Source organism: Eumetopias jubatus, unplaced genomic scaffold, assembly GCF_037043125.1.
Source record: "Eumetopias jubatus isolate StellerSeaLion01/CBP00866 unplaced genomic scaffold, mEumJub1_p1.0 scaffold_8, whole genome shotgun sequence".
NCBI lineage: Eukaryota > Metazoa > Chordata > Mammalia > Carnivora > Otariidae > Eumetopias > Eumetopias jubatus.
Window position 1 is genome coordinate 74,487,398 of NW_028274814.1, and position 25,251 is coordinate 74,512,648.

The 25,251-nt window shown below is 39.0% G+C and overlaps 1 protein-coding gene across 1 annotated transcript in view; it reads right to left on the minus strand.

The window, feature by feature from the left end:
• Nucleotides 1-20,414, minus strand: part of NELL2 (neural EGFL like 2) — a 323,780-nt gene extending 303,366 nt beyond the window's left edge. Inside the window, exons 1-3 of the mRNA XM_028123096.2 lie at nt 20,307-20,414; nt 19,517-19,602; nt 18,948-19,076 (exon numbers count right to left, since the gene is read on the minus strand). Coding sequence (XP_027978897.1) covers nt 18,948-19,076; nt 19,517-19,571 — 184 coding nt within the window. The 5' untranslated portion in view covers nt 19,572-19,602; nt 20,307-20,414. The remainder of the gene's footprint in view (nt 1-18,947; nt 19,077-19,516; nt 19,603-20,306) is intronic.
• Nucleotides 20,415-25,251: the final 4,837 nt, after the last annotated feature.

Here is a 25,251-nt window from a genome sequence, read left to right on the forward strand (position 1 = left end):
AAGGTACATACTACATGTTTCCATTTATATGAAACCCAAATATAGGCACTTAATCTACCACCTAAGAAATGATGTGGAGGGTAAGGTGAAAAATGTACCACAAAGGGACACAGGGAACTTTCTGGAGAAATGGTAATATTCTATGTCTTGTTTTGGGTAGTAGGTTACATGACTGTATACATGATTATTGGGGTGCCTGGGTGCTCAGTCAGTTAAGCCAGTGGCTCAGTCGGTTAAGCAGCCAACTCTTGATATCGGCTCAAGTCTTGATCTCAGGATCCTCAGATCCAGCCCCGTGTCAGGCTGGCGCTGGGTGTGGAGCCTGCCTAGGATTCTCTCTTTCCCTCTACCCCCCTCCCTGCACTGCTCATGCTCTATCTCTCTCTCTCTAAAAAAGCAAACAAAAAACTTATCAAACACTCAAGATTTGTACATTCAATTGCATCTTAATTACATCACAGTGAAAATATTTATAAATAAAAAGTAGATGGACAAAATCCCATAGGGAATTTTGATCATTTTGAGAGACAGAACTACTAACTTAATAGTATGAGGGGCGCCTGGGTGGCTCAGTTGGTTAAGCGACTGCCTTCGGCTCAGGTCATGATCCTGGAGTCCAGGGATCAAGTCCTGCATCGGGCTCCCTGCTCGGCAGGGAGTCTGCTTCTCCCTCTGACCCTCCCCCTCTTGTTCTCTCTCTCTCTCTCATTCTCTCTCTCAAATAAATAAAATCTTTAAAAAAAAAGTTTGAAAAAAGTTAATATTTTTTCATGATTATAAAAGTAATGCAGACTTATAAATAATTCCAACAACAGAAAAATGAATTAAGTAGAAGAAGAAGTCTGTATAAATGGAAAAGTGTAAGAGATGGAGTGACAAGGCTGTCTATTCTATGTACTGCTTGGTAATTTTTAATGGTATCAATACAGTCATTTCAAAAATATTCTGATTTGCTGTAAAGCTATATTAACAGTTTTGTTAATAAATAATTATTAAAGGTTATTTGTTATCATTTTGAAGATTACAGTTAGAGAGCGAGCCTTCATCTATCAAAGAGAATATGAATACAAAACAGTAATGATTTATTCTGTGAAAAGTTAACATCAGAAGTATATACTAAAGCAATTGAGTATAGCTCGTTGAACAAAGTTAAGTTTATCAAACTAGAGTTTCTCAGAGTTGTTGCAAAATTTACCAATTTGAAATACAGGATAACAGCAATAAAATGAATAAATAATTTGAAATGATAGGGACTTACAACACAGCCCTGGCAATACTATTAAACGGAGCCTGTAGGGACTCTAGAAACCTTTGACAATAATGACAATAAGGTCGATGTCAATGAAAGAGAACAGCTAAAGAGATCAGGAAGAATAAAGTACAATTTAAGAGGGGAGTGGTGAATCCAGATGAAGGGACTAGATGAAACAAACAAGTAGGATTTTGCTTTTGTGGTTATCAGGAGAATATTGGATTCTATCTCACAGAGAGTATACTTAAAATAGCTATATTGTATGTACATATTTATAAGACTGTGAATGAAATCAGACTAGAATGCTATCCATATTGTAATAATCAAGCAGTTCAGCAGCTCTGCCTTTTTTGTTCAAAGAATCAATAAGAGAACCCTAAACTGTTATTATTTATAATAGAAATACCTGAATTGATCTGGTCAACACACAACTGTCCTAGAAATAGTAAACAGTATCTGATTGGGTTAGTCTTCCAAACTCACCTACCCACCACCACCTACCACCATAAATCAAGAGGAGTAAAGAATTCACATTCTTGGGGCTCCTGGGTGGCTCAGCGTCTGCCTTCGGCTCAGGTCATGATCCCAGGGTCCTGGGGTCGAGCCCCACATCGGGCTCCCTGCTAAAGTGGGGAGTCTGCTTCTCCCTCTCCCATCCCCCCCCCCGCCGCTTGTGTTCCCTCTCTCACTGTGTCTCTCTCTGTCAAATAAATAAAATCCTTAAAAAAAAAATTCACATTCTTAAGGGGCACCTGGGTGGCTCAGTCAGTTAAGTGTCCACATTTGACTCTTGATTTCAGCTCAGGGTCATGAGATCTAGCTCTGCGTGGGGCTCTGCACTGGGCATGGAGCCTGCTTAAGATCCTCTCTCCCTCTCGGTCTGCCCCCCCCTCCCCAGTGGCTCGCACTCTCTTAAAAAAGAAATTCACATTCATAAATAAATATTAATGGAATTTCAGGAAGAATTTGGTAAGAGATTTGGTAAAGTCACTGCTATGCATTTTCTTTCAGAATAATAGTGAAAAATTAAATGAACTAAAACTTCAGATGAGTCCAAATTTGGATTCTTTGCTAATGACTGCATGTCAATACACAAGATAGGTACATTAAAAAAAATAACCAACCCCTCTTAGTACGTGGTAATATTAAACAGAATGATATAGATGAAGTGAAATATTACCTTGTTTCAATCTTTTCTAGCATCCTGCTCACGACTTTGCTGTCATTTTCACTTTTTACCAGTAATTTTTTTATTTACAGTATAGCTATCGATAAAATTAAACTATAGCTCCAAAGATAATAGTGCTTTCAAAATCAAAATGCAAAAAAGCTTAACAAGTCTATCTGGAGAAGGGAATAGTGCCTGATTAACATTTATTATAAGCCCCATTCCTCCTAGAGAGGGATGATACACCATGTGCAAAATGGCCTATTTCAGTTTCAAATGTTGGCAGCAATCTGCACCAGAAACACCCAGTTCCAAAGCTAGCAGTACCCAGGTCTTTTCATGCATCACATCCTGACAGCTGAATCTCTTTTGTGGGTTCTTAGACCATATCTTGTTCTTCTTCAATATCTACAATCCACAAGGACAGATTTCCCCCTTCAAAAACATTTGATCTTTTGTTTGGAAGTACATTCCTTTCTACTTCAATTAAAAGTAAGTCTCCCGGGGCGCCTGGGTGGCTGAGCCATTAAGCATCTGCCTTCGGCTCAGGTCATGATCCCAGGGTCCTGGGATCTAGGCCCGCATTGGGCTCCCTGCTCGGCGGGAGGCCTGCTTCTCCCTCTCCCACTCCCCCTACTTGTGTTCCCTCTCTCGCTGTGTCTCTCTCTGTTAAATAAATAAAAAAAATCTCAAAAAAAAAAAAAAAGTCTCTCTGCAGTGAGAACTTAAAACATTTCTTTCACGTCCCATTGTCCTGATATTTGTATAGATTTATCCTGAGTCCTCTCCATTTAATCCACTAAAACATGAATGTATTCACTGTCTAATGGTCATCAGTATCAACGGAGCATTTGATTTACTCTCTTTTTTTTTTCTTGAATGGAAAGCCTTTTACCTGAAATTCTCTATTTCAATTTAATGATTGGAAATTTCCCTTCTGTGGAGTCATAAACCAACATACAAAGTTGAAAAAAATTAACAAATTGTATTTTCCTTATCTGCTCCTATTAAGATAGTGTGGAAAGAAAATGAATCCTCCAATTCTTCCAGTAGTACATATTTGTTGCTCTGTTATTTAATAACTTCAGAAAGTCTAAAATGAGGTAGTTCTCCATTTGTACCTCTAGTCTATATTTTCCGATGAAAGAAAAGCTTTGTTACACACAGATGGCTACGGTTTAAACATTCCCTCCAGTTTCTTCATAAAGTGGCTAAGATAGTATTTACTTAAAACCCTGAGTTTTTTTGTCTGATGCCTATGTAATTAACATCAGTCCTGGAAAGACTTAGAAATAAGACTGAGCCTGAAAATTTCCACAGCCTATGTGGCCTTTTCCCAACTTCGCCCTCTGACTTTACTAATTTGCTGACCAAAATAACAAAAAGTAATCATCCATTAAATAGGTGGGTTCTCCCCACTCGACAGTTTCCTGCCTGGTCAATGATTCAGAGTGAACACTCATTTTTTTTCCATTAGTCTCTGAAACATGTTCTAATTTGGAAGTGTGTTATCAAAGAATAATTTAAATTACACTATTTTCACTGTAAATGCAACCAATTATTAAAAATTGGACCCACAGCAGCAAAGGGATGAAAATGTTCTATGAGATGCTTTGTTGTAGAGAGGCACTTATGATAAGGATAATGAAATTTTTGTAACGACTTTTTAAAAAAATTGACCTCCACATAGAGTCTTAGTGTCTTCAAGGTGAGTGGCAATAAATAGGTACCAACTCTGTGTTCTTCACTTTCCCTTAACAGGGCTGACTTCTTGCAAATTCCCATACTGCAACTTCCCACTCCAACTCAAGTTCTTATGCCCAATTCATTTAAACTTCAAATAATTCTTCACTTCAACCCATAACATAATAGTCTTACAAAAAGTATAACCTAAAACACTATCTTGTCTCTTCAGGATTATTGTTTATTATCGAAATTAGTGATGAACTTCAGAGAGAATTTGGTAAGCGATATGGTAAATGGAGACTCAGATTGGAGTTGGAAATGTTAAAAGTTCAATTAAAGTGAGTTCCACTTTCTGACCTTTGAATTTTAGGTCAAAGGAATGTGGTAGTCATTTCTGTGTCTTTTCTTTCAGAATAATAATGAAACATTGAGTGTACTAAAACCCCAGACAAACCCAAATTTGGATTCTTTGAACTCAAATTCGGATTCAAATTTCCCTTCTTTCAGGCATTTTAAAGCATTTCTCCCCTTTATTTGGATATAATGTTTCTCCTCCTATCGTGAAAAACCCCTCTGTTTTCATTTGAAAGGCAAAAACATAAACCCTAGAGTCACAGTATTTCTCTAAGATGTTTGAATTAAATTATCTATTAAGTATCCTATATAAATTCACTCTGAACATCAGGGGATAGAAAGTATTAACAAAAGCAATAACACTAATATTTATACTTCCAACAGAACTTTTGAAAATCAGCCTCTGAAGGAAGAACAAACATATGAATGATAGTACCATAAAATAAGCTGTCTCTCTGGAGTGCTCAGACACTTTAAATGAATCTATATTTATAGTATAATTAGCAATTTGATGAAATATATATAGTAAGGATATACCAAAGCACATCAGTGAACAACATGTCCTCCTCCAAAGTCGACAGATTCTCAGGAAACACCCAGGTTCAGCATTCAGATACCAAGAGCAAAGCATCTCATTGGTAGCACAGGCCAAACATTTTTATATACCTTTTTTATTTTCTTTTTAACAACCTGTCAGTCTCCAGGAAGAGCTCTGCTCAGTTACAAGTATATGTCAACACACACAACTCATAGTGAGGATGTTCAGTCACCAATTACTGCTGGAAATTTAAATAAGTTCTAAAAATATAGGTTATGTTCTGCTCTGAAATACTCAATCTATCTGGCATTTTTTCTGGGACACTTAATGGTCCATTAGTGCAATGAGTTAGACTGGAAGAACACAGAATTCGACAGAGTGCTTGCCTAGGGGATTCTCTACTTAGACAAGCAAAATAGATTAAACACTAAACACCAGTGCATGGAAGAAATAAAGTGGATCACTACCATTAAGAGTGAATGTTTATAAAACAGATACACAATGCAGAGCATAGTAGTAAATGACAGGCTATCTCTCAGTACAAACTTTAATAAGAGTAGCAGAACAATCCAAGATTCTTTTTAAAAGATAACTGTTTTGAGGAGAGTGTTAAGGATTATCAGAAAAATGAAAAAGAAGATGTTCTGGACACCAGAGGTTACAATAAAAAGAATAATTAAAAGGGAAAAGAGAACAATTTAATTTCAGTTGGAACTAAAAGTGACCTTAGAAAGCATTTAGTCTAATACCCACTCCCACCCCATCGAAACATTTTCCCTGAAATAGATCATTTAATCTCTAGTTTGAATATTATTAGAACTATGTTTATTGGGTGGGTGGAGAGAAAAATGAATGATTTTAATGATTGAAACAGGTGAGTTTAATTTTAATAATATATTTTTGACCAATATATCCAAAATATTATTTCAACATATAATCAACATAAAAATATTGATATTTTACATTCTTTTCTTATACTGTCTTAAAAACCCTGTATTTATTTTTATACTTACATTGCATCACAGTTTGTACTAGGCACATTTCAAGTACTCAATAGCCAAACATGGCTACTAGCTACTATATTTATAGGACAGCTCAGTTCTAGAAAATGGTTCACAAACTTGGCTGAACATCAGAATACAGGAAACTTCTTTAAAATACAGATTCCTGGGGTGCCTGGGTGACTCAGTCGTTAAGCGTCTGCCTTCAGCTCAGGTCATGATCCCAGGGTCCTGGGATCGAGCCCCACATTGGGCTCCCTGCTCTGCGGCAAGCCCGCTTCTCCCTCTCCCACTCCCCCTGCTTGTGTTCCCTCTCTCGTTGTGTCTCTCTCTGTCAAATAAACAAATAAAATCTTTAAAAATAAATAAATAAATAAAATATAGATTCCTAGGATTCACCCTCAGAGATATGGACTTACTTAGTGTACGTAGGGCAGGGAGTCTTTTTTAACAAGGCAGTCAATAAGCCATTGATCATCAAGCTTACATTTGGGAATCACTGCTCTAGAACAACACAAAATACACCTAAGTCCTCTTCTACATGACTGTCCTTCCAATATGTTAAAAAAAAAAATCACATCTCCACTATCTTTTATTCTCCAGGCTAAAAATTCCAAATTTTCCAAGCTCTTTTCAACCATTCCTTTTCTGACATGGTTTCCAAAACTTTCAACTCCCTGGGTGCTTTCTTCTGGATATACTCCAGTTTGGTTTATTTATAGTAGTGGGGAAGTACTGTAGCATAGATAATACAAATTAATCCTTATTTGCCTTTGAAATGTTTCTCAGTAATTTCAAATGAATATGAGTATCTCTACTAAATGTTGAATTCACAATACTTCAAACTAAAACTGTAAACTCTCATCGTCAACAAGCATTCAGGATGTCCAGGTTCTTCCCTGTCACACTCCATCTTGGAATGGAGAAGAGCCCTCTCAGAATAATTCAGAGCACTAAGGTAAGCAGAATTACCTTTTTTTCCATGCCTCTCAACCCTCATACCTTTTTCCATAACTAGAGGAGAAAGTAGTAGGTGTTTTGATTTAGAAGAACTCCTTCACCTCTTTAAGTTACATAAATATAAAACATAATAATGTCACCAAAAAATCAGATTTGCCATGAATAATTGGACTTAATTCAATGCCACAAATATTCACTTACTGATGCTTGGCTGAGCACATTACATGTGCCACCATGATAGTCAGGAAGCTACATGAAGAAACAAGGCAGAGTCCCAAGCCTCAAAGAGATCACAAACTAGTTTTCTTACCATGTAGGAAAAACCATGTACCAAATAAGTATATCCATGTGACAAATTTTTGTGGAGTTCTTACTGTATGCTAGACACTTGGGTTACACATCAGTGATTAAAACGTTCAAAAATCCTTGTCCTAATGGAGCCTATTTTCTAGCAAGAGAGACAGATGATAAGCAATTTAAATGATATATAAGCGAATTATATAGCATGTTAGATGATAAATGTTATGGAAACAAACAGATCAGAATAAGGGGTATCAACGGTACTTGTGGGGTAGAGGACTAGCTGAAATTTTACTCAGTGGTAAGAGGAGCTTCATTAAAAAATTGATATTCGAGAAAACATTTGAAGAAAAGGGGAAAACACACAGATATCTTTGGGGGGAGGAGAATTTCAGGCAAATAGCCAGTGCAAAGGCCCTGAGGCAGAGAGTAACTGGCCTGATTGAGGAACAGCAAAGAAGCCAGTGGAGTTAAAGCAAAGTGAGCAAGGGAGAGACAAACAGATTAGGCTGGAAAAGTAATTGGGTGGAATTGTTCATGCAGGTCTTTATAGGGCATAATAAGTACTTTGTCTTTAGAGTGAAATGAAGAACCACTGAATGGGGCAAAGCAGTAACATGATACACTCATGTTTTAAAAGAGCACTCTGGTAACTATGTTGAGAATACACTATAGGGAAGCAAGAGTATAAGCAGGAAGACCACATAAAAGGCTACTGCAGTAATCCAGCTGAAAGATAGTGGTGGCTTGGACCAGGGAGGTAGCAGCAAGGAAAAGAAAAGTGGTCAGACTTTTTATGTTAAAAAAAAAATGCTATACTACACTGAGGTGGTTGTTTTCACACAGGATGCTAAGAGAGCACAGAAGAAGAAACAATAATTCCACCAAAGGAAGGATTTGTAGCCAAAGTGACAGCTTAGCTGAGTCCTGAATAATATGTAAAAGTTCACCAGGAAAAAAAAATCAGGAAGAACCAGAGAAGGAACTGGTACGGAGTCGTTGGTGGACAGAAGAAACATAGGGCATGATCCCTTCCCTGGGGAACTTACAGTCTCAATAGGGGGACAATACAGAAAGTCACTTAAGACTAGAGTCTCAGGTGCCACTGGGATAAAAATTTGGCATAGAGGCTTTGGACTATAGAAATAAACAATATATGCCAACAAGATATTCACGAGAAGAAGCCAAAGAAGTAGCCAGAAATGTATAGAAAGTGAACCCAATTCACAAAGGATCCACAGGACCACCCCAACTGTTCTGTCAACATTACACTGGCTTCTACACCACCACTCCAGGCTCCATGAAATCTTATCTTCCACCACCAGTTTTCCCCATCAATCCCCACCAACAGATCAAACTGATATCTTGCCAAGGAAGGCCAAGCTCACCCTAACCAGAGCCAAGTAAAGCCACTGCAGCGTTTGTTTGTCAGTACTCCTAACACTTCTCCCCACGACTCAAAAACTAAGCTAAACTTTAATATGCTTAGAAAGTAATGTGTGTTTTGTGTCTATAGAGGGGCTCATGCTATGAATGAGCCTACAGACGGGCTCATGCTATGAGTTCATGCTATGTTGGTTTTCTCTATGGTCCCCTCACTTCTGAACAGTGGTATACGGCAAATTATACTCCTTCCTCTCCACATTTGCCATTTGTTCTCATCTCTCTCCACCCAAATCTGCATATTCTCTTCTACCCAGTATAGCCAAAACAGCAAAAATAGAACAGAAGATGCTTCAGAGCCAGTTTCTCCCCCACTCCACTTGACCTTTGCCTGTCCTCTCTGCCTCATGTGAAAGTCATCTCACCTCAGCTCACTCCCAAAATCCAGCATTTCTACCTGGAAGCCCCTACCAAAAAAAAAAAAAAAAAATCCAAGGAGCATAACGCCGCTAAGCTAATTCCAAAATCAAAAAAATATTCACATATATTAAATGTTTGGTAAATGTCAGGCACAGTTTCATTCATATAATCTACACATCAGCTCTAAGAAGCAGTACTGTTTTTATCTCAGAGATCAGTTAAGTAACAAGGTCAAGGTCATGCAACTAGTGAACAGGGTATTCAAACCCAACATGTCCAGCTCTGGAGCCCATGGGCCTAACTACTACTGCGTATCACTATGTACGAAGAATTACCTCCACCACTTCTTCCCTATGTCCAGGCCAGTAGAGTGTGACCTTTCAGAGCAAACCTCCCCTTTGTATGGAAAGACATGTGGTTGCCTGGGTTCCCCATCCCTCCCCCAGAATGAACAATGTCAGTAGAGGTGCCATCAAGAACAACTCGATGAACACTTGTCCAAGTGCCCAGTGGCTGGCAGTGGGCCAAATGGGAAAGGGAAGAGTCATGTTCCACTTTTCTTCCCACCTGCTCTCTCCCTAACCCTTCTCAATTACAATGGCCCATAGGTGAGTGTCAACAGATGAGTTTATATAGTGAAACACAAGTCATCATAACAAAAATATCCACTAATAAACTGTTTGCTTGATAAAATGAGTTTGCACATACATCCACCTCTTCAATGTCAATGCTAACTGGAACCTAGCTAGCAAAAGATGAAAATTTTCATGAAGTTGATAAAAACCATGTAAGAAAAATATTCCAATGACACACAAAGGCACTAACTTACGATGGTCTGATATGCGTAGCTAAATTTTAAAAATGAGGGGCGCCTGAGTGGCTCAGTCGTTGAGCGTCTGCCTTCAGCTCAGGTCATGATCCCAGGGTCCTGGGATCGAGCCCCGCATCGGGCTCCCTGCTCAGCGTGAAGCCTGCTTCTCCCTCTCCCACTCCCCCTGCTTGTGTTCCCTCTCTCGCTGTCTCTCTCTGTCAGATAAATAAAGAAAATCTTTAAAAAAATAAAAAATAAATAAAATAAATAAATAAATTTTAAAAATGAAAAATAAAAATTGTACCATTATGACAAATATCTCAAAACATAATGGTTTTGCATTAAAAGAGTAAAGAGAGAGTCCTCACATGTTTTTATGAAAACAAATACACACACACACACACACACACACAAAATCAACACTTGATTTTACTCTGCTTGTTCCTATAATTAACCCAGAGTTAAATGATTACCTCCACTTTGTCATATATGTACTAGGACATATAATTTTCATAGTTTTTAGCTTCCTCCTTTAAGATAAAGTTCCAAATTTTCTTTTTCACTATGTACAACTCAATTTCAGTTCTTGTTTTACTTCTAGTAATAATTTATGTAAACATTTTCCTTCCTCCATTATACTGTGTGTCCCATCCTTAGACACAGAAGCACTGCAATAAAAAAAATTTAATTGAACTGAAGTAAAATCAACAGGAGACATATCACACTGTAAGGCCTTAATGTCTAATACCTAAGTTATCAGTTAGCAGATATTGAATTATAGACAGATAATAATAAGAATGGGAAAGAGGCTAGATGTCTGCAAGACTGGGGTCTGGAACCAACATGAGGACAAGGAGCCAGTAGGAGATGAAATAAAGCCAAAGAAAGGTGGAGGCTCTTGACTTTAGCTATCACCTGGGTGTGCCTCAGCCATGACATGACACTCACTGTGTGCCAAACACCATGCTGAGTGCTATCCATTCTACTTTTAAAATATTCATGTTAATTTTCCCCCTTCACCTCTGCATTAACCCTTTGGGAGAGGAAAGGTATATTTTTTGAAAAATAAATACAATCCAAAAGCCCAACACTTGATTTTGCTGTTTGCTCTCAAAATGATCTCATAGCTAAATGATGGAGAGAATTTCTTAAAGACACAGCATTTAGTATGAAGACTCTGACCTTACACGTAAGAAACTATTTTAAGTCACAAATGACTAACAATTTTAACTGGCTAGATCAAGTTTCCAATAACCGTACAAACACACTCTCGTGCATAGTTGAGAGAAGGCTCAAGAGTAGGTTTAATTCAGTTACAAAATAAATGGATCCTAATGTTTAACATATATATGAGCTTCCTATGGCGGCTGTAACATACCACTTTAATGACTGAATCAACTCAAATTTATTATCTCACAGTTCCGGGGGTCAGAAGTCCAAAATTTCACTAGGCTAAATTCAAGGTGTTTGCAGGGCTGTTTTTCTCCAGGAGGTTCTAGGGGAAAAATCCATTTTCTTCCTCTGTTAGAGATTCTGTGGGCTGCCCACATTCCTTGGCTCATGACCACCTTCCAACTTCAAAGTCAGCAATGACCAATGACCAGTCAAGTCTTTCTCACAATGCATCACACTAACACTGATGCTTCTACCTCCCTCCTCCATATTTAAGGTAACCTTATGATTCCATGGGACCTACTCAGATAATCCAGGATAATCTCCATATTTTGAAGTCAGCTGATTAGCAACCTTAATTACTTCTGCAACCTTAATCTCCCCCTTACCAGGTGACATAATATATTTACAGGTTCTGAGGATTTAGTATGTGGATGGTTGAGAGATCAATATTCAGCTAACCACAGCCTGTCTTTCATACCCAAAGATTCACATCCAGCCCACATGGAAAATACATTCACTCTATCCAAAAGTCTCAACTCAGTAGAGTATCAACTGATGGTTTAAAATCTGGTCTTGGGAAGCCTGAGTGGCTCAGTCAGTTAAGCATCTGCCTTCCACTCAGGTCATGATCCCAGGGTCCTGGAATCAAGCCCCGCATCGCTGCTTGGCAGGGAGTCTGCTTGTCCTTCTCCCTCTGCCCCTCACCCCAGCTCATGCTCTCTCTCTCTTGCCTTCTGCTCTCTCCCTCTCAAATAAATAAACAAAATATTTTTAAAAATAAAATAAAATAAAATCTGGTCTAAATCTTATCAATTCAAAAGTCCCAAATGTCATCATCTAAATGAGGTACAAATGAGTCATTGCGTATAATCTATCCTGAGGCCCAATTCCTCTCCATCTGTGAACCTGTGAAACTCAAGAGACAAGATATCTGCTCCCCAAGTTTGATGGTACAATAGACATGGGATAACAATTATAGACATTCCCATTCAAAAAGAGAGAAAAAAGAAGTTAAAAAAATTAGACATCAGACCCACGCAACTTTGAGATCCATCTAGGCAAATTGCATTTGATTTCAAAGTCTGGGAATAATGTTCTGTGGTCCTTGGCGCCACCCTTTAGGATCTCAGCTCTGCCTTCTGGGCTCAGTTCTCCCATCTTAGTCAACCTTATTTTTTCATGAAAGGTGGTACATGTTTGCAGCTAAGTAGATTAATCAGCCTGTTTTTTGCTTGTAGAATTGTTGGGATCCAACAACCTTCTTTCATTACATCCTCTCACTTCCCTTTGCAGGCCCAGTCAGATGTATTTTTGCTGGTATAATATTCTCAGGAACCATGTAGATCTCCCATATGTGCCATGGCCATTTGTTCCATTAAACAAGAGGCTACTCCACAGATATTTCCTGGATAAATCCATCTCTCTAACTGGCTCTGCTGAGATGTCTGAAGGAATCCATGAGTTACATGTTCAATTTCTTCAAAGTGCCCTCTATGTAACTGAATACTCTGACCTTACTTCTGAGGCCCTCCCAAAAGGTTTTCTAGACACATCATTGGCTTTCCCCAGAGCAGGCATTTCTGACAATGAATTTCCTAACTTTAGCATCATTTGCAATCTGGGAGGCTGAGAATTTCTCAACTATCAAGTTCTGGTTTCATTTTGCTTAATAGTTCTTCCCTCAGGCTGCCTCTCTCCTCTCCTTTTTTACTGGAAGAAGCAGCAAGAAAAACCTAGGCTGCACCTTCAACACTATGCACACAAATCCCCCCAGCTAAATACCTAAGTTGATGTTTTATAAGCTTTACTTTCCACAGAACTGCAGGACACAATTTAGCTAAGTTTTCTGCCACTGCATAACAAGGATCCCCTTGTCTCCAGTTTGCAATAACATGTTCCTGATTTCTATCTAAGCCCCCACTGGCAGTGTCTTTAATGTCTGCATTTTTACCAACAGTCTGTTCATGACAATTTAGGTATTCTCTAAGGAGATTTCGTTTTCTCTACCCTATTCTTCATTTTCTTCTGAGTCCTCACTAGTAGAACTGCCATCATCCATATCTCTAAGTCTATTCAAGGCAATCTAGGCTTTTTCTAGAATGCTTTTCAAAAGTCTTCCAGTCTATGCCCATTTCCCAATTCCAAAGCCACTTCCATATTTTTAGGTATTTCTTACAGCAGCCTCCACTTCCATGTATCAAAATCTGTATTCATTCCTATTGCCACTCTAACAAATCACCACAAACGTAGGAGCTTAAGTCAACACAGTTTATTATCTCACAGTTCTGGAGGTCAGAACTGGGTTAAAATCAAGTGTCAGCAGTGCTGGACACTCTTAGGGAAAATCCATTTTCTTGCCTTTTTTCACCTTCGCAAGACTGTCCCCATGCCTTGGCTCATGGCCGACTTTTATCTTCCAAATCCAGCAAAGGCAGGTCGAGTCATTCTCTCGTTGCATCACTGACACTGACTCTTCTACCTCCCTCTTCCAGATCTAAAGGACCTTTGTGCATACATGGGACCAGCCCATAAATCCAGAAGAGACTTCTTGCCTGAAGGTCAGTTGATTAGCAACCTCAATTTTATGGACAATCTTAGTTCCCCCTTGACAGGTAACAGAACATAGGCTCAGGTTCCTAGGATTAGGACAAGAACATCTTTGAGGGATCGTTATTCTGCCTACTATAATATATCTTTGCATAATGATAAATTTTCAATTCTCTTCTATTAAAATGGCCCACTTGCTCTCCTCATCTGTGTCATTTCATATCACAACCCTCTGTTTCCACTAAGCGGAGTTTCTTCCATTTTTTTTTTTTTAAAGATTTTTTTATTTTTTAACAGAGAGAGAGAGAGAGAGAGACAGCGAGAGAGGGAATACAAGCAGGGAGCATGGGAGAGGGAGAAGCAGGCTTCCTGCTGAGCGGGGAGCCCGACATGGGACTCGATCCCAGGACCCTGGGATCATGACCCGAGCCGAAGGCAGACGCTTAACGACTGAGCCACCCAGGCGCCCGAGTTTCTTCCATTTTGTCAAAGGCACAATGCTCATTCCTGGCTCGGGATCTTTGCTCGCCTGTTCCCTTTGTCTCTGTGATTCTCCCCTCTCTGAATCCCCGTAGCCCCTCTTCTTCAGACTACTCTTACTATCCTTCAGCTTTCAGCTCCAATGACTCTTCTTCAAAGACAGTCTCCCTGACCCTGGGGTTCCCTAGAGTATAGATTTCCCATTGCACTCTTTGTTTTTCCTCATAGCATTTATCTTAATGGTGATTAAATTATTATCTGTGTAATTGTTTAATGACTGTTTTTAAGACACTCTGAAAGTAAAGTTCTAACTTATTCCTTTGTTATATACCTAATACCTAGCAGAACAGGATTGCACAGCAAAAATGTACTTGAAGGAATGAACATGTCTCTTTTAGGCCTCAAGACAGTATTAATTTTATAATTGAGGGTACTGAAGTTCAGAGAAATTGAGTAACTTCACCAGAGTAAAACAACTAATGAGATTCCACTGGGTCTATCTGGTTTCTAAGCACATCTCTGTCACTGTGTTATTCTATTCTATTGGGGCACCAATGACCACTGTCCCTAAGAACACGGATGTTCACTGACCATCATATTGACAAATATTCATTGCAGCCTAACCTCACTTTCCTTAATGCAGTTACCTTTACCTACTAAAGTCAATGGCCCACCACCAAATGCCCAATTTCAGTTCTATTTTTAAACACTGACATGTGTAGACTTGTGGACATTTTTTCCCTTTAAAATCTTTTTTTTTAAAGATTTTACTTATTTGAGAGAGAGAGAAAGAGACCATGAGTGGGGTTGATGGGAGGGCAGAGGGAGAGACAGACTCTCAAGCAGACTCCCCACTGAGGGCAGAGTCCATTGCAGGACTCCATCTCAGGACCTATGAGATCGTGACCTGAGCCGAAATTACCAGTCGGATGCTTAACCAATGGAGCCACCAAGGCACCCCTTCCTTTAAAATCTTTAAATCTTGGGGCACCTGGGTGGCTCAATCGGTTAATCGTCTGCCTTCGGCTCAGGTCATGATCCCGGAGTCCCAGAGTTCTGGATCGAGCCCCACATTGGGCTCCCTGCTCAGCGGGGAGTCTGCTTCTCCCTCTCCTTCTGCCCCTCCCCCTGCTCCTTCTCTCTCTCTCACTCTCTCTCTCAAATAAATAAATAAATAAAATCTTTAAATCTTAAAGCTCCTTAAAAATAACTACTGAACTTATTTTCAAATTACAAAACTCAGGAAAAAAATACACTTTGATTTTATCTGCTTCTCTTGTGGGGATTAATGCCATTATAAAATCTGTGAACACCTTAGAAGAAATTTTATTAAACCAACAGATGAAACTCAACTTTGGGAATTTGGCCAGACAAACTGTTAAAACCAAAGATCTAAAAATCATGTTAACGTTGCTAGAAAGTCCTAGAACTATGCTTCTTATGTGTTCATTCTTGGTCTCTCATGTACAGAGAAGAAAGGTTATTATGAACACTGTCTTTACAAATATCTCCTAGACTTTGACCAAGGTAGGTAGAATTCTATTTATAATTGCATAATCCTTAAAATTTCAGAACTCTTTAGGAGCCTTCGTAGGTCTTTTTCATTGTCAGCATTCAGTCCTCTATTTTTTTAAAATGTAAGTGTATTTTTGTGGCTATGAGTCAGACTGCTGCTAGAAATACTTAGAAGATTTTTATGTAGATTCCAAACTGTTGCCTGGATACTTTTTCCTTTTGAAAATGATTATAATTGGCACAGATAAAAAGCCACATTTATTAAAGGATGATCTAATTTAGCATCTTCTTACTTCAATTTCCAATGCAGTTACAAATCAAATTTCAACAACAAAACAATTTTAGTGATACTATAGTTACTATTATGATAAAAACCAGGTATGACTTTGAAATATATTTCCATTTGCTTTCATTATAGATATATAATAAAATACAATTACTAATTAATCGGTTCATATTGCACAATAATTTACAAAAATTATTTATAGTTTCAAAAAGTACTGAATTGTAAGCATCTTAAATACCACTAAAGAGAATAATGAAGTAGCCAAAAGGAGAAGCAATATTAAATGAGCAAAAATCACTGGGAAATCGTATGCTGAGATTTCTTTATTTTAAAGCTAAGAAACAAAAGAAGATGGTTATACCACTGCAGAAGAAATTTAATGTTTCAAAATCTCTTCCATCTATATGGAACATACCTGAGAGCACAAAGTAAATTATCTGATAGGTTCATATGAAATCTGAGAGCATCTCACAGGTTTTGAAATTTGTTACTATCCTACTATGACATTTTACACACTATACAAAAATATCTGCAGCACTCTGAATTCACCATAAATCAAATCCATAAAATCTCCAGAGTCTGAAAGCTTTTGTCTCTCTAAAACCCATGGAATCCCAGAGAAGCAGTAGGAGTCAGAACTGACTTTTTAACAGGTAATGCAAAACTACCAGACAGAGCCAAAGATCCACCTGTTGTCAATTCATAACCTGAGTCTTAGAATAAGAGAAGTTATTAGAGCATAATCAGTAGATCAGTAATATATGCTTACTGAGAACACAGCAGGTAGCAAATATTTGCTGAGTGACTGGCTATATGAAATAAGGTTCATAATTTGGCAGGAAACGAAATTTTACATCTTCAAATCTCAAAAACTGTATTTGTTAGGCATTTACTCTAAGTGTAGGGCTTGGTACCAACAAGGACATAAAAATAATTCACCTATGTGCCCTGATATGTAGTTACAACGGACAATTCATTTGCAACACAATGCCTACCTTAAAGAACTGGCAATTTAAATAAAGATGAAGACTTAACACTCCTTTAAAAAACTTAACCAGGAAAAGATATTAATGCCTTAGACTATTTCCTAGAAATTGTCTAATTGTCTAGCATGAGACCATAAACTGCACAGTCTTGAGGGTTTCTAGTTGTGACAGCTCAGATACTCTTCAGAGGAAACTAAGAAGAACACTAGTATAATTTAAAGGACCTTTGGAAATTTTAAGGGCACTTCAACACCATTTGTTTATTAGGAGCTTTAGCTTCTGTAAAACTTTCCAGTTACTCAAATTAGCAGACCTGAGATAACTTTGCTTCCAATTCACAGGGATTGAAAATCAGAGATTTTAAAAAGAAGAAAGAAAGAAAAAACAGAAGCTTAACCCTAATGACACTTGTATTCCACTTTGTGAATTTTGCTGACACTCTGGTCTTATTTCCTTTATTAAATTTAGTCATTGTTTTTAAGGAATTCAAAATCTAAGCTGCATCGCCAACCCTCCCCAAAAAAGACCTTTAGGTAAATAAAATATTATCACAAATATTTGTTACAATAAAAACATTTAGTGGGCTCACCATAATTAAAACAGAAAATTACATTTTAATTTTTTAGAAGACTAAACTTGTTTTAAATAAATGCAACACATCAATTTCCTCCTTTTCTTATTGTAAGCTGTAGTGTTACTGTCCATGGTGACACATACTGGTTATATCAGGCAACAACACCACTACAGAGACATTCAAGTTTTATTTTATGCCTGTATCTTGGTGGCAGATTTGCTGAAGTGGTTTTATTTTGCATATCCAACTCTTTAGTAGTTATGAGTTGCACTTCTCTTGAACTCATGGTATCAAAATCACAAAAGAAAAATCTCGGTGTCTGGGGAGAAGATGCTTCAGTCAGTCCATTAGATATGTTAAACCAAACTTCATTTCTCTTTTGCCTTCATCTATACTTCACCATATGTGAAATGAATCTTTCTGTATGTATTTAGCCACCTTTTAGAATCTCATGTTACATCTTTCCACAAACCAAACGATATTCAAAAGCTTTGGTAAATCAAGGTGATGGCTTGATGTATTGGAATTTGCTTCTGACTACACATTTAAATATAAATTAAAATGTAGACATTTATGCATGGCCAACACCCACTGATTTAAAAAAGAAAGGTTCTATAATATTAAGTATATGATTAATGGTGATACAAGATATACCTTTGAATTAAAATTTATTTGAAAGATTTCAAAATAATATTTAAGAGAATATTATTCTTTGTCTTGACATTGATAGAGTAGAATCATGATCTTTCAATGAGGAGTCATTTCAAATATAGTATGTTTGTGATATACAGTAGATAAAACTATTGAGAGGTATTCATTTTTCCAGAAAGCTACTCCACATAAAGATATTCCTCCCAACCAGGCACCATTGTACCTGAAACTTTCAGAGCTGTGTCTTAACTAAGATTAAGCTATCCTATTTTCTACCTAAATCAATTTCACCCAAATGAGGCGTTTGTGCTATAATTCATTGTTCCCCAGACTCTAAAATCAACCATCTGCCATTGGAGTTTCTGTACAGTAATTAAGGAACTATCCATTAGAACTGGCAAGAGTACAAAGTAAGGAGGAGGAGGAGGGAGGCGAGAAAAACCAAACCCCTTAAAAAGAGATGGAAGGGGTGTGTGTGTGTGTGTGTGTGTGTGTGTGTGTCACGTTAACCCCTCCATGTCTCAGCTCCAGATACTGCCATCCATGAGGCAATACAGAAGTTAGGAGGAGCTGTGAGGCCAACTCCCTCCGGGGTTACCCGAACTGAAACCGCACTGGGGATTCGGCACGCACTCCATACCTTGAAAGAGAAAGGCTTTCGTCCCATTATGCAGCCCGGGGACCTGACGCACTCCAGTCGTGGACTCCCCAAGTTCTAACTCTGTTAAGACGTCAATCTGTAGGGAGGGGTCCACACCAAGCCCCCAAACTGGTGGGGGGGGGGGGGGAGAAAGAAAAAGCTCCATCAAAATACAAGCCTCTTCCTCTTGGGCAGCAAAAAACCGCGTCTTGGAGACAGATTTGGGAACTGACGAGAGAGGCGACTCCCTCCACAGCGCAAAGCCTTACCTGAGATCAGCAGCCAAGCTTTAAATAGCGGAGCACCCAGTCCCATCTCCCTGACCTACTTTAAACCCCTCTCAGTGCAAAGTTCCCCCTCGGCCCTTAGTCCCTGGACTAGGGGTGTGACCGTCCCTGGCGTCTCCAAGGCAAGCTTCAGAAAAATCCAAATCCAAACCCACCCGCGACCCCAAGCTTCCCACTCCAGACCTATTTCGGGTGGAGGAAAAGCAAGGCGTCCCCAGTCAGCTCCGGCTGCCCCGACGCGAGGGCCATCCGTTCCCCTCTCCCCAGCTCTGGGCCACTCACCTGCTCCGAGACCGAAGATCAAACAGACTGTTCTCAGTAAGACCCGAGACTCCATGGTGTGGATCTGCTCAGTCCATCGTCTCCCTCTTTAAAAAATAAAAATAAAAATCGAAGAGGTTCTCGGAATCAAGCGGGAAAATAGCGTTTGTGCCTCCTGCCGCTGCCTCGCATTTACTGATTAGTGGTATTAATACGATTTGGTTTCCTAAGAAAAAAATGGGAAGACCCCCCAGACACGTGAAGAACTTAGACCCTCCAATGCGCACATCATTCCCACATGCAGAGCGGAGGCAGCAGCGCGGGCAGAGCCCGGGGGCCCAGAGGGAGGGGTCGGGCACGCTCGGGGGCTGCTCCGCTGGGGAATTAGCTCCAGAGCTGAATAAAAGCAGCAGAAGGCACGCACACCCAGAGGAAGGGAGGCGGCCCCAAGAAAGCCGGGGGTGGGGCGGCCCCGCACCCGCCCGTCTTCCCCAGCCGCGCGAACCTGTTGTAAAGGCAGAGACAATGGAGAGAGCGCCGGAGACGAGCGGAGGAGAGACGGCTCCCCGGGAGCGGGAGGGGCAGGCCCGGGGAGGCGGGGAGAGGAGGGGCAGGGAGGGACCGCCGAGGGCGAGGCCCGGCGCTGCGAGTTCCTCTCCAGCCCGGGCTCCAAGCCCCGTCCGGCGAGCCCCGGAGCTGCTGCAGCCGCGCCCTCCTACCTCCCTCACTCGCTGACCCAGGCAACGCCAACCTTCTTTCGGGAAAGGTTTAAATTCAAGATGCTAAGTTGATGGGCGGTCTTTGCTCTCACCCCTCGATTTCGGGCAAGTGTCTTGAAAGACGGACGGAGAAAAAGGACCACCCAGTCGCAGAAGGCGAGGCTAGGAGACCCGCTCGGCCGCCCTTTAGGCAAAGGAGGGAAGCCGGCGTACAATCGTGCACTGGGCTCCGAAGCAGCCCCGGAGACTGGAAAAGGAACTTCCTCTCCGGGGCATGCGGAGGAGGGCTGCCAAAGCAAGCTAGACTCTCGAGGTGGGGCTGGACGAAGTACAGAGAGACTGGCAGAGGCGGGTGGCGAGCCTGGGAAGCCCTAGCAGCCCTGGGGGAAAGATTCCGTGCCCGGGGCGGGGCGCTGGAGAGCTTCCCTAGCGCGGAGCGCGCAGGGGAGAACTTATCCTGGAACTGCTGGACAGCTCCGGGACCTCGCGCGCCCCCTGCCAAACAACGCGGAGAACCGGACTCGGGTTCTCCAGGGCAAGCACACACAGCAGGAGAATAGGGCACCAGAGCCAGCGTGCCAGCTCACACCGAAAAGAAGAGATAGATGATAGGTAGGTAGATGAACAGATGGATGGATGGATGGATGGATGGATGGATGGATGGATGGATGGATGGATGGATAAGAGAAAAAGAGAGAAGAGAATTAAGCAGAAGGCACAGCCTGGGCAAGAGAGAAGAGCCACCCTGTTGTTGACCACACTCAAGCAGGCTCTACCCACCCTTCTCACCCTTCTCATGCTGGGGCTAAAACAGTAAGGACATCTAAGACCTAATTCTCAACGGGCAAAAAAGTATGCTTAAGGTCAATTGTACATAATATTTTTCAACATAGCCCTAAAATTTTGAGGTAAATTTTGAATAATGACATTCAATGCCCATACTGGAAAGTAAGAGTTTCAAAAGTGATTAAAATGTTAATTGCTCCAAAGATCAATTGAGTTTAACTTTCCATCCAAACAAGTAGATTCTGAATTCTCTAACAGGATCCTACACACCTAGTTACCAAAACGGAGTCTGAGTCTCCAGCAGAGACATATGTACTACATTATACTATAATGGGATGAGGGGGACATTTTTCGCTTTATTGTTGGAATTTTTAAGGAAAAAAGTCACAATCTGGAAACTTTTTCAGTTTAATTTTTAAGTATCTCTATCAAATTTTCCACTTAATTCCACTTGGAAATTTGTAAAATTTAAGACAGGAATATTACAGTACTTAATGAAGTATTGTTGTATGAAATTTCCTAAATTTGCAAAACAAAAATAATCTAATTGAATTGAATTAATTCAAAGGAAGTAATTCATCAGAAAATTAAAGATTTTTCTATAGCCGTACATCCAAAAATATTGGGCTATAATAAGTATCTACAGAAGTTACATAAAATAAATTTTAAATAATCCCATTATTTAAAATTCTACTGGAAGATAAAATAAGAAGGAAAAGTAAATATACATATACACACATATTTACAGGTAGAAGTTCTCCTAACCTACAGGTACTCAATCAAATCACAGAATCAGGAGTACACTCCAATCTCATTCACCTATTACATGCTGAAAGCTGGTGGTTGATAAGCTTTTCTCTAGTCCCCCCCCCCACACACACACACACAGACACACACTTATGCTCCCTCCAGAAGACTAGTATTTTATACCCCAAATTATTGCAGTTTAACCTGCTCCTATAATTATGTGACCTAATTAAAGTTATGGAAACCATTAAAATATGACTACAGAGAGAGAGAGCTATTTCTATAAAACGAAAGTATAAAGTTTTGGAAAACTGTAAGAAAGGTGAGTCATTGTATTAGCTAGGGCATGGTTATCAACCTGGGCAGAGGTTCTCAGCTTTAGAGCTATGGACATTTTGAGGTTGGATACTTCTTTGTTAGGACTTTCCTGTGCTTTGTAGGATGATAAATAGATCTTGGTTCCCACCCACTAAAAGCCAGTATTTTTAATATTCCATCTTATCTATATGCCTTGTAATTATATCTTTTGTGTAGTTTCTTAAATTGATGCTCTAGGGAATACAATATACATACTTAACTTTTCAGCATCTACTCTAAAGTTTATGTGCTACCACCTCAATTGGAATGTAGAAACTTTACCAACATACTGGTCCCTTTATCCTCATCCCTGTATGTGGTGGTCTTATCTGTTAAATCTGCATACACTAAAACTTCCTTCAGAAAATGTGAAAATGTTTGCTTACAGTCGTTGTGGCAGAAATAATAATGCCCTTTCCTGTAATGTTACCTTACATGGCAAAGGGACTTAAAGTTGAGGATGGAATTAAGATTTCTATTCAGGTAACCTTAAAATAGGGAGATTATCCTGGATTGTTTGGCTGTAGCCAGTATAATCTCAAAGGTCCTTATATGTGCAAGAGGACAGCAGAAGAGAAGTTTAGAGTAGCATAAAATGAGAAGAATTTGTTTGTCTGTTGCTGCCTACGATGACAGAAATATATAGAAAGGGCTAGGAGCCAAGGCATGTGGGTGGGCAGCCTTGAAAAGCTAGAAAGTACAAGAAAAAGGATTCTCCCCTACATCCTTCAGAAAGGAACAGAACCCTGCCAATACCCTGACTTTAGCCCAGTGAGATCCATTTTAGACTTGTGAACTACAGAACTATAAAATAATAAATCTGTGCTCTTTTAATCCACTAACTTTGTGATCAGCATTCACAGAAAACTAATGCAAATACTAACCACATAATGAAAGGTTCAGTCAAAATGGACGATTCTACTGACCCTTAGAGAATTCCCTTCTACCACATACACATCACAAAGCCAAATGAAACGTTTAATATTTTTTTATTCATAAGAAGAAAGAAAATTCTCAGATGCTATGAGAAAAAAGGTAGCTGAAGATTGGCGGAGAAAGGAGTAGCCAATGCAATGATTGGGAGAGGGTGGGACACAGGGTTTCAGACTTAATAGGGGCCCTAAGACCATGGGGTAGGATTTTAATATCCACACAAGAACTGGAAACAATGAACTATGGGCAAAGCCAGAAGAGATGAAGAGGCTACTGGTCCCTCTGATAAAAATAGGAAGCTTTGAAGGATTATGCTGTATATAAAAGGAAACTTTAAAAATTTTGTACATTGGTCTAAGAAGTGACAAAAGTGCCTTCCAGATGCACATGACCACAGATGGAAAACAAAGTCATCTATAATAAATGTCAATTCTCAAGCCTTGCCACTTGCAGATACACAGTCCAAAATTACACTCCCGACTGGTGTATGAATTCTATAGTCAGAAATCAGAATAAACCCCCCAGAGTCTCCTGAAGAAGAAAATGTAAAACTTCTATCAAAGGGCCCTCCATAGCCTCTAGCATCTAAGAGGAAAATTTCTGATAAGGAAAAGATCACAATATAATAATAACATTGAAATAATATTCAAACATTGAAATAAAGTACCATGAAAGACAGCCAGGAGGCACACACACAGAAAAAGAGCATTAGTATCTCATGAACTCAGAATATTATAAAAATGTGATAGAAAGTACAAAATAAGTATGTTGAATGATTAATTTTTTTGTAAAGGAATACAAAAAAATAATGAAAGAACAGAATTGTATGAGAAAAAATTAGGCAGATTTCAAAGAAAATCAAATAGAACTTCTGGAAATAAAAGTATATTTAAAAAAACAATACTTAAAAACCACTGGCTATAAAAAGCAACAGATAAACTGGAAGTGAAAATTAGTGAACAAAAAATCTTAAGACAAAAAAATGAGATCTGAGAATGTTACTGAGAATGTGGCAAGAATGGTAAGATGATGGAACACATGAAAAAAAACATGAATATCATAATTAGAAGATCCAACACACAACTACTTAGAGATATGAAATCAGAGACTAGACAGAATGGAAGCAGACAATGTTATAGGAAATATTTTAAGCAACAAGTAAAAAGCTTTCAAAAGTTAAAGGATATGAGATTCTAATTATGGGTAAAATAGAAGAAGTACATTCCACCCTCTCTCTCTCCCTCTGAAAGCTATTGAATCTAGACAGAATGCATGGAGTATTTGAGGACTCTGATAATTAAATAGCAGCAGGCAAATTGAGAAAGAAGACCAGAGTTTGAAGTACGATCATACTGGCAGCAAGTACTTCTAAGAATAAATCACTGGAGTCAGACTGCCTCTGAGTGGTACACACATAGGATAAATCTGAACATAACACAAAGTCTTTGAAACCACACCAAAAAAAAGGCTAGTCAAAATTTGAATTTGCAGTCTAAATCCAGCTGAGTCACTTGTCTGATTTAAAAAAAAAAAAAAGACATTCTCCATAGTACTTAATAAAATTCAGAGTCTTATAACATATTTTAAAATGTTCAGGCTATAATCTGAAATTATTTGGCATATGAAAAACCAGGGAAACTTAAACTTACATGAGAAAAATACAATCCACAAACACTGATGCCAAGATGACAGACACTGGAATTATTTTTAGGCGATATTAAAGAAACTATTATAAAAATGCTCCAAAAAAATAAGGGTAAATACTCTTGAAACAAATGAGAAGTCGCAGCAAATACATACAAATAGAGATTTTAGAACTGATAAGTATAATAACTGAATATTTAAAACTCACTAAAATGGGCTCAGTACTAGAGATGACAGAAGAAAGTGTGAATTTGATAGATCAATTGAAATTACCCAATCTGAACAACAGAGGGAAAAATTTTTTTAATTAATATAGGGCAGAAATCTGTGAAACAAACCAAAAGAACCTATGTCTTCAAAATCCCAAGAGAAAAGAGTTCAGTCCAAAAAAAAAGTATTTCAAGAAATAATAGTTTAACAGCATTTTCAACAATAGCCAAACTATGGAGAGAACTCAAATGTCTATCAACTGATGAATAGATAAAGAAGATGTGGCATTTTATATATATATATATAAAATGGGAATATCACTCAGCCACCAAAAATAATTAAATCTTGCATTTGCAATGA